Source organism: Brassica napus, chromosome A7 (assembly GCF_020379485.1).
Source record: "Brassica napus cultivar Da-Ae chromosome A7, Da-Ae, whole genome shotgun sequence".
NCBI classification, from domain to species: domain Eukaryota; kingdom Viridiplantae; phylum Streptophyta; class Magnoliopsida; order Brassicales; family Brassicaceae; genus Brassica; species Brassica napus.
Window position 1 is genome coordinate 10,562,264 of NC_063440.1, and position 8,632 is coordinate 10,570,895.

Consider the following 8,632-nt stretch of genomic DNA (forward strand, 5'->3'; position numbering starts at 1 on the left):
GAGCGCTTCCGTGCATAGAATAAAACAGAAATATTCTATGCCATTGATATTTTGTAAACGTTTTAATATTTCGTTAAGTAATTTTGTCATTTTTGATTAGACCAAAAATATAGAAAACTATTAAAAGTTAAATATATTATCAATTATATCAATACTAACAGTTAACTATTTTGAAATAAACACGAAGACATAAGTATATTCTTCCAATAGAATATTATCAAATATTCTACAACATTTAAAACTTACCTAATAACACACAGAAATTAACTACAATCCACGGTTTGATACTTTGATTCTTGAAGATTGTATATAGTACATCCGACATGTATAGAACTTTTATCTAGTGCCTATTTCATCACACACCCTTTAAGATAAGTCCATTGTTTTGGTTTTACAAATGCGAACAATCACCCTAACTCGACGTGAGTTGTAAACTGAACTATAACAAACTTTGATTTAAACAGTTTCACGTGCAGACCTATTAACTAATCAAACTCAAATAAAACAACACATGCCTATCGAAACAAACACTTTACACCAATAAAAACATAAGGTACACTATTTATTAAAATAAAATTACTTACAAATAGTTTCATTTGTATGGAATTTAAATAAATTTGGTAACACAAATAATTTTGCGTTTTAAAAATACGGATCATAGTGATAGAGTGTAACTGGTTATTCCTATAAAACTATTATGAATAAAATCAATGATTATTTATGGAATAGAAAAAATGAAATGATGTAAGAAATGGAATAAAACTAAAATTACTACTTGAATTAAAAAATTCACAGGTTCCATTTATTCACTAAAGTTTAGAATCATGAAAACAAAAAATGGATTTTACAAAAGTTTTTTTGTTCCATTCAAATTAAATATGTGAAATTTTTTAAAAAACTTTTTATGATAGCTATTTCATAGAATCTTATGGAATGATCCATTCTAAATGATTTTATTCCAAGAACATTCCAAATGATTCTAGTTGCAGCCATAATCTAATACTCAATTATCCCCAAAAAAACTGCTGCAGTGAAAATTTTGGGTTCGAATTAACTTTTAATAACTCACACAAAGGATTCCATTTGAACGCAAATGTAACACTACCATAAACACTATTGTTGCTAGTAAATATAGCAAGATCTTATTCTCTTAATTTTAAAATTAAATCGTGATAACAGATTGGTTGCTATATATGTGCAAATAAAGCTGCGAAATATAGAGTGAACTTGCAATATTTTCTCAATTTCCAGTAAGATCATAACCAACTACAATTATTTTCTTTATAAGCACCTTTTCCCCCATTCTTACTTTTTCATAACAACAAACTCAAAACCCTATTCATTAAAAAAAAATGTCATCGATAGTACTCATGTTTGTGGTTCTAACCATGGGTTTAAACGTCTCTCAAGCCACATCTCGTGTCACCTTCCACGAGCCATTATCGGCTGACCACCATCAACAATGGATGGATCGATTCTCTCGAGTTTATAACAGCGAGCTCGAGAAGCAGATGAGATTCGACGTGTTCAAGAAGAACTTTAAATTCATTGAGGAATTTAATAGAAAGGGAGACAGAACCTACAAGCTTGGTGTCAACGAGTTTGCGGATTGGACCGAAGAGGATTTCATTGCCACACATACCGGTCTTAGGAGCACTGGCGGATTTTCACCAGCTGGATATTTCTATGAAATGGAACCGTATCGGAACCGGAACGTCACTGATGTCGCCCCTCATGAGACCAAAGATTGGAGAAAGGAAGGAGCTGTAACACCGGTTAGATACCAAGGCCGATGCGGTAAGCTTTAAGGAATTATACATTCTAAACGATGATTCCTAGTGTATGATATGCATAATAAACATTTTGTAGTAATTTGAATTCCATGGTTTCATCATAATTTTTTTAAAAAAACTTAGACTCCAAGTTCGGTTTCTCAGTCTAGCTTAGGTTTAGAGTATTAAGAAACTCATTGATAAGAAAACTAATCAATGTTTATATGTATATACATACATATAAGAAAACTAATCAATATATATGGGTTTATATTTGAGCAGGAGGTTGTTGGGCGTTCTCAGCTGTTGCCGCTGTGGAAGGTGTGAAAAAGATTGCCGGAGGCAATCTGATACCATTATCTGAACAACAACTTCTCGATTGCGACAGAGGGTATAATAATGGTTGTCGAGGTGGGATAATGCAAGAAGCTTTCGACTACATAGTCCAACAAGGCATTGCCTCAGAGGAAGCTTACCCTTTCTCAGAGCAAGCGTACCCTTTCCTATGGACAGACGAGATGTGCCGGTTCTCAGCTGTTGTCGCATCAATCAGAGGTTTCCAGGCTGTCCCAAACAACAACGAGCGTGCGTTGCTCGAGGCTGTGTCGAGACAGCCTGTCTCGGTTTCCATTGACGCAGATGGACCCGGTTTCATGCATTACTCAGGGGGAGTGTACGATGAGCCGTACTGTGGGACCAGAGTGAATCATGCAGTGACGTTCGTTGGGTACGGAACGAGCCCTGAAGGGATCAAGTATTGGCTGGCTAAGAATTCTTGGGGTGAGACTTGGGGAGAGAACGGTTACATTAGGATTCGTAGAGATGTTGATTGGCCTGAGGGCATGTGTGGTGTGGCTCAGTATGCTTATTATCCTATTGCTTAATTAAGTGGCAAATGACTGATTGTTAAAGTGTTATATAATTATTATATAACATTAGAATAACAAAAAAAATGATTATATAGTCTCGTTTATCAATTGTTTTGGTGTGGTCTAAATCTACACTTTTATTGCATACAATCAGTCGACCAAAAATGCAAAAAGTGATGTAGTTTCCCATTATTTGATTTGTTTCTTACTCATCCTATTTTGGTAAAATACAAATGTAATTTCTCAATCTTAGGCAATACAATTATATTTACATTTGACTGGTGTGAATCCAGTAAAGGTCTTTTAAGTATTCAGTTCATTTGTTTCCTCTAAATGTAAATATAATTATTGCCTAACATTTTTATAAATACTAAACACTTTCATACTTTTTGTGTAAGCTTGAAATTTTCATATGTTCTTACTTATCGTATCCATCAAAACCTAAAAAAGATATGGTAGTGTCGCATTGGTTCTAACTATTCTTTCCATGGATCTTAGGATCTCTCAAGCTACATCCCGTGTCATTTTTCAGGAGACAACCATTGCTGATTACCACCAACACTGGATGATCCAATTCTCTCGAGTTTATAGCGATGAGTCGATCGGAGAAACAGATGAGGCTTAAAATATTCAAGAAAAACTTGGAATTCATTGAGAACTTCAATAACAAGGGGAATCAAAGCTACAAACTTGGTGTCAACGAGTTCACGGATTTGACCGATGAGGAGTTCCTAGCCACCAACACGGGGTATCAGTGATATTAACGTAACTTCACCATCCGTAACGATGCTACCTTGGAATTGGAACGTCAGCCGCGTTGGTGAGAGTAAGGACTGGAGAAAGGGAGGAGTTGTAACACCTGTAAAAAAACAAGGAGGATGTGGTAAGCTTGCTAGAATTACATATTATAACAAGTCTCTACGGATTGGTAAGAATGTAGTGAATGTCTTCATTAGTAACTTAATGTCATAATTTAACTCCACATACAAAACTTAATACCCACGTTCGGGTGATCATTCTAGGTTACAGGGTAACAAATACGATACTCTTCTTTTTCTGGTTAAAAATATATACATTAAACTAAGTATTTGAATTGTTTCAAAAAAAAAATCAAGTATTTGAATTATTAATACATGTTATATTTATTTGAAGTATTCATTATAAATTTGTAATTATTTTCGGATACTTATTTGGAATTGGGTTTAATATGTTTTCTTATAATGAGATTTGTTCTGAAGTAATCAATATATGGGGCTGGTGCTTGTTGGGTTCTCGACGTTTACAGCGGGGGGAGGTAAAAGATTAAAGATTATGAATAAAGGGGAAATATCTTCATTAAAGATTATGAATGTACAAATGTCTCTTTATATACATGTGTGATTAGACTAAGCTAACTATCTATAATTAACTTAAGTATATACACTCTATTAGAAACCTAGTATCACTGTCCAAACAGCAACTTATAGATTGTGATAGAGCGCGTAACCATGGCTGCAAAGGCAGATCAATGAGTCATATGCTTTCCAGTACTGTACATTGTATCAAACCGAGGCATTGCTTCAGATCAAGCATATCCTTACCAAGTGAAAGATGGGGCTTGCCAGTCACACGTCAAACCCGCCATGCAGATCAAAGAGTTCAATGCAGTTCAACAAAAAAACGAGTGTGCGTTGCTTGAGGCTGTATCGCGACAGGCCGTCTCGGTGGGGATTGCTGCAAGGAAACAGTTTCATCCAAGTGGAGTGTATAATGCCGGAGACACTGGGACACTTATGAATCATGCAATGACGTTGGTTGGGTACGGACAAGCCCAGAAGGAATCAAGTATTGGCGGGCTAAGAATTCATGGGGTACGACTCGGGGAGAGAATGGTTAGATTAGACTTCGTAGAGATGTGGAGTGGCCTCAAGGCATGTGTGGTGTCGCTCAGTATGCTTTCATTTTGCTTGACTAGCTAACTCGGTTATATGATTTTATACTGAAATAAGCAAACTAATAATTGCTAACAGCGTTACAATTATGTTTAAAATTTAATGAAGCAAGTATCCCAAGAAATTGATTTAAAACGAATGGAGAACACATAAAAAGAAGAAGCATATCAGGCAAGATTAGAGATAAAATGAGGAGAAAAACGAGCTTTAAGCCTGTTTGCCGCTGCTGGGGTTGGACTTAGGGCAGACTGCAGAGGTTCCAACGTCCCTTGGCACGTCGGCGCTTGATGGTGGCTCGACCACTAATGGTTCGCATCCTCAAACGGAAACCATGAGTCCTAGCCAGTGACTTTCTTGATCGGCTTCTCTTTGTTTGACACAAAGCAGCTTTTCCAGCTCTCACCAAAGCCCTCTGCGTTTTTGGCCATTCATTCCAGTGCTGAGATCAAACGCAATGGACAAACCTGGCAAAAGACATGGAAACGAAACAAGAACGTTATATGGTCGGGTAGTATCTAAGCTAGATATTGTATTGTTCCGAATCTCCAAGTCTTTGATAATTAAAAGAACATGTATTCAAAGCTATTAATACCGTAGTCTACTGGTTAAGGTTTAAAGACTTCTACACTCAGGTTTGGGGTTCGAATCCCAAACTATACAATACTATAAACAATTTATTGTAGTATTATAATCTTTTCCATCCCTTATATACTAAATCGCAAGTCGCTTGGCGAATCAAATCTTGACAAATAGAATATATTTTTAAAAAAATAACTAATATCAATAAAATTAATCAACAACACGCTAAAAAAAACTAAACTGTCTAATAACAAAATTCCTTAATTTTCTCTGATTATTAAAGCCTCTTTCAAAAAGATCATCAACACCACGTTCTAAAGTAATGATCACGATTTTAAAACTATTTTCTCTGATTATTAAAGCCTCTAATATTGGCTAGAGCGTATTGAGCAAATAAAGGTTTAAAAACCCAAGTTAATGAAACTAAAAAGGGCCAAACTCTACAATGCTCAAATTAGAATTTTCATCATGTTGAATTTCTTTTTTTCATGAATTATTTCTATTCTAACGTTTTTAAAAAAATTCTTTAGATATTGAAAAATTACATATGGTCAAAAAAACAAAAAAAGTAAATGGAAACAAACTATGTCAATAACATATTCACAATGCAGTAAATCAATTCTCAATATGTTGGAACGTGATTATTAGTTGGGGGGTGGTGATAATTCAAAGTAGTATTAAACTTTTTATTATAAATTCTATACATATTATATTTTTTTAAAAATATAACATATAAAATAATGGCCGTGCGTGTAGCACGGAAGATATACTAGTATCATAATAAATCAGCTTTAAAAAAAAACTATTAATTTTGCAGAGAAATAGGAAAAGAAAAGAATTTTAGTTAGTTAGTAAATTATTGTTTTTTTTATAGTTATCTCATCCAATTTCTTTTTTTTCTACCTGCAGCGTAGAGTGTTTTATCATGTGCAGTCGCTACCATCGTAAGATTAGTCTAGTCACCAATAAGAACAAGCCACGTGAGAGATCATGAAGTGAATAGTAGACCCAGAACACTGACTATGAACCCAACAATCGTCAACAACTTGCTGAGACTTATCTTTCGGAATAGACTTGAATCATGAATCGGGTTTAGGACTTGAGACAGACCAGATTCTGAACAGGTCTAACAAAGAAATTAAATAAAAGGCTAAAAGTATCTCAGCCGGTGGTTATGTAACACAATCTTGCCTGCGGTTATGAATTGTTCAAAAAAAGCACTCTATACAACACTGAACGGGAAGAACCACACAAGAATGTCGTACCGTAACTAAAAGATATTTCTACAACTTTCCAACATTGCATCAATTATTTTTTTCGTGAGGTTAACACCAGATACCAGTCTTTCATCGTTTGAACATCTTGGACCACATGTAGAGAATAAAGAAGCAGAACAGAGCAAAAAGAACCACGTGCATTATATGGTTGTTGCCACTCTGTATGATGCTCAAGTTCAGTTTCCTTATGTTGTTTTTCACCCCCGCTTGCGCTCTGATCAAAGTCATTTGCTGTAACAAAATGAAAAAAAAGAAGATAAACAACACCGTAAAGCTTATTATGTTTTAGACAAGAACATCATTAGGTTCACTTGCTATTTTACATCCTAGGGTATGTTTATAGCAGTACTTTTATGTATGTTTTCTGCCAGACTCGCACAACCACCAAATCTAGTTTTTTTTTGTCACAATCTCTGTTGGCTGTTCTATATTCAACACCATATTCTCATTCATGACTAGACCGCCGTCCATGATAAGTTGAAACCATTTCCTAATGCGTTCACCTAACTAGCAGAGATTGAAAATATCTATTCCTATCCTACCCACCAGCTTTCAGACTTCAGACCATAGCAGACCCTCAGTATATAAGCCTTCAAACTGTGGATTTACAAAAGATTCATTCCTAAAATTGGTGTAGATTCCAGAATAATTGAGTGGTGAGTAAGCAAATACATTTGAATCAAGAACAAAAGTGACATGAACAACAACATACCAGCTCATCTAAGAAGTCCCTCTGAAACTTGGCTTCTGACCCAATTTCTTGAGCAATCTGCATCAGAAAAATAAGCAACCAAAAGATAAGTTATGTGCAAAACACAAGGAATATAAAACGAATAGAAAAGTCAAATAATTAATCACCACTCAGCAAACATATATGCAACTAATAAATATCTAGTCCTTTGCAATAACTTAAGGAAGACAACGTTATGATGATCAAAGAGATTCAGAACCATAGACTCCTCAAAGAGTAATGGGATTACATTTTTCAATTGCCTGACTTGACCATGGAGGCCAGTGATCTCGTCGTCGAGGTCAGAGTGCATGGGATCAATCCTTAGCTGGATTTCCTCTGACCCAGCGCCACTTCTTGTGCTAAGCCCATCTCTGCAACCAATTACAAAACCCTTTAGTTTTCTCTGATCAGAGGAAGAAACCAGATTTTGAATCTCAAAAAGGAGCACCTGGATCTGTACGGTGCCGCACCGCCTCTGTGAGGATTCGATGCCATCCACGCCAAATCAATCGGACCCTAAACTCGGATATGCTGAGGCGTGAAGAATCGAGACAAGAAGAACAAATTGAGAAGATGATTTGCACAATTAGAAGAAAAACACCGAAACTATAAGAACAAAAAAAGCTAACGGGCTTTTATGGGCTTTAAAATGGGCTCATCCAAAGCTACTAACTCTTAAGTGAACAAAGGGTTTCGCTAATTTTACATGAACAACATCAAAATCATGTCTTTGAGTTATTGTTCCTGGGGTTTTTGTGTGTCTAGTTTTGCCTTTTCCTACACTTAAAGATTTAGAGTTAAGCCATAGAGTTTTGATGATAAAGTTTCAAATTTTAAAAATTAAAATAAAAATAAAAATAAAAAAAATAAAAAAGAATTATTTTAGTTATTTTCTTTATTTTTTTTGAATGCTATTTTATGACAAAAAATTATAAAAAAAAAGGGGTTTTTGCCAAAACTAACCTACAACTTGATTTTAATTCCAAACCTATACCCAAAATTGAATCAAATGCAAAACTAACCTAAAAGCCTAGTGAAATTACAGCTCAGCCCCTTGTGACCAAACAAAAAAACAGAAGCCATTTTTACGAATATAGCCCCAGTAAATCGTCTGAGTCGTCTGAGATGTTGGAAGTCGTCTGGACGACTGAAGTGTAAGTCGTCTGGTACCAGTTTATTTTAAAAATAATTTATAAATCTTGTAAAAAATATTTTGATGCGTAAAAAATAAAAATCAAGTAATTATAAACAGTTTTAACTGATATAAATTAAGATATGATAAAATTGATTTGTTTTGAAGATATATGAGTGGAAGTAGTGAATCATGAAATACTTTGGTTTAGGAGTTTGTCAAACATATGTTGTAGTATTGTATGTATTGTTAGGGTTAGATTTTGGAAAACTAAAATGTTTTTTTCAAAAATTAGTTTTCACCTATATGTGTTTATTTCTGTGTATAGTAAACACTTTT

At 34.8% G+C, this 8,632-nt stretch overlaps 2 protein-coding genes and 2 pseudogenes across 2 annotated transcripts; 2 read left to right on the top strand and 2 right to left on the bottom strand.

Moving 5' to 3' along the window:
* The first annotated feature begins 1,298 nt into the window (after positions 1-1,298).
* Positions 1,299-2,731, top strand: LOC106356193 (ervatamin-B-like). The gene is made up of 2 exons (XM_013795994.3): positions 1,299-1,797; positions 2,055-2,731. Exons 1-2 carry the CDS (start codon positions 1,353-1,355, stop codon positions 2,654-2,656), a joined length of 1,047 nt encoding a protein of 348 aa, XP_013651448.2. The 5' UTR covers positions 1,299-1,352; the 3' UTR covers positions 2,657-2,731.
* A 376-nt stretch (positions 2,732-3,107) lies between these two features.
* LOC106355017 lies at positions 3,108-4,595 on the top strand (annotated as a pseudogene).
* On the bottom strand, positions 3,621-5,148 carry LOC125576120 (annotated as a pseudogene).
* Positions 5,149-6,273: 1,125 nt separating this feature from the next.
* On the bottom strand, positions 6,274-7,867 carry LOC106356191 (bet1-like protein At4g14600). The gene is made up of 4 exons (XM_013795990.3): positions 7,610-7,867; positions 7,409-7,532; positions 7,141-7,197; positions 6,274-6,659 (listed from the first exon to the last, which is right to left on the bottom strand). Exons 1-4 carry the CDS (start codon positions 7,654-7,656, stop codon positions 6,498-6,500), a joined length of 390 nt encoding a protein of 129 aa, XP_013651444.1. The 5' UTR covers positions 7,657-7,867; the 3' UTR covers positions 6,274-6,497.
* Between the last annotated feature and the right edge of the window lie 765 nt (positions 7,868-8,632).

Bases quoted from the DNA above. Each gene is read 5' to 3' on its own strand.
- LOC106356191 (XM_013795990.3), bottom strand. From the start codon at position 7,656: ATGGCATCGAATCCTCACAGAGGCGGTGCGGCACCGTACAGATCCAG. The intron at 7,533-7,609 runs GTGCTCCTTTTT...AATTGGTTGCAG, and splicing joins GCGGCACCGTACAGATCCAG to AGATGGGCTTAGCACAAGAA. The intron at 7,198-7,408 runs GTAATCCCATTA...TTTCTGATGCAG, and splicing joins AAGTCAGGCAATTGAAAAAT to ATTGCTCAAGAAATTGGGTC.
- LOC106356193 (XM_013795994.3), top strand. From the start codon at position 1,353: ATGTCATCGATAGTACTCATGTTTGTGGTTCTAACCATGGGTTTAAAC. The intron at 1,798-2,054 runs GTAAGCTTTAAG...ATATTTGAGCAG, and splicing joins TAGATACCAAGGCCGATGCG to GAGGTTGTTGGGCGTTCTCA.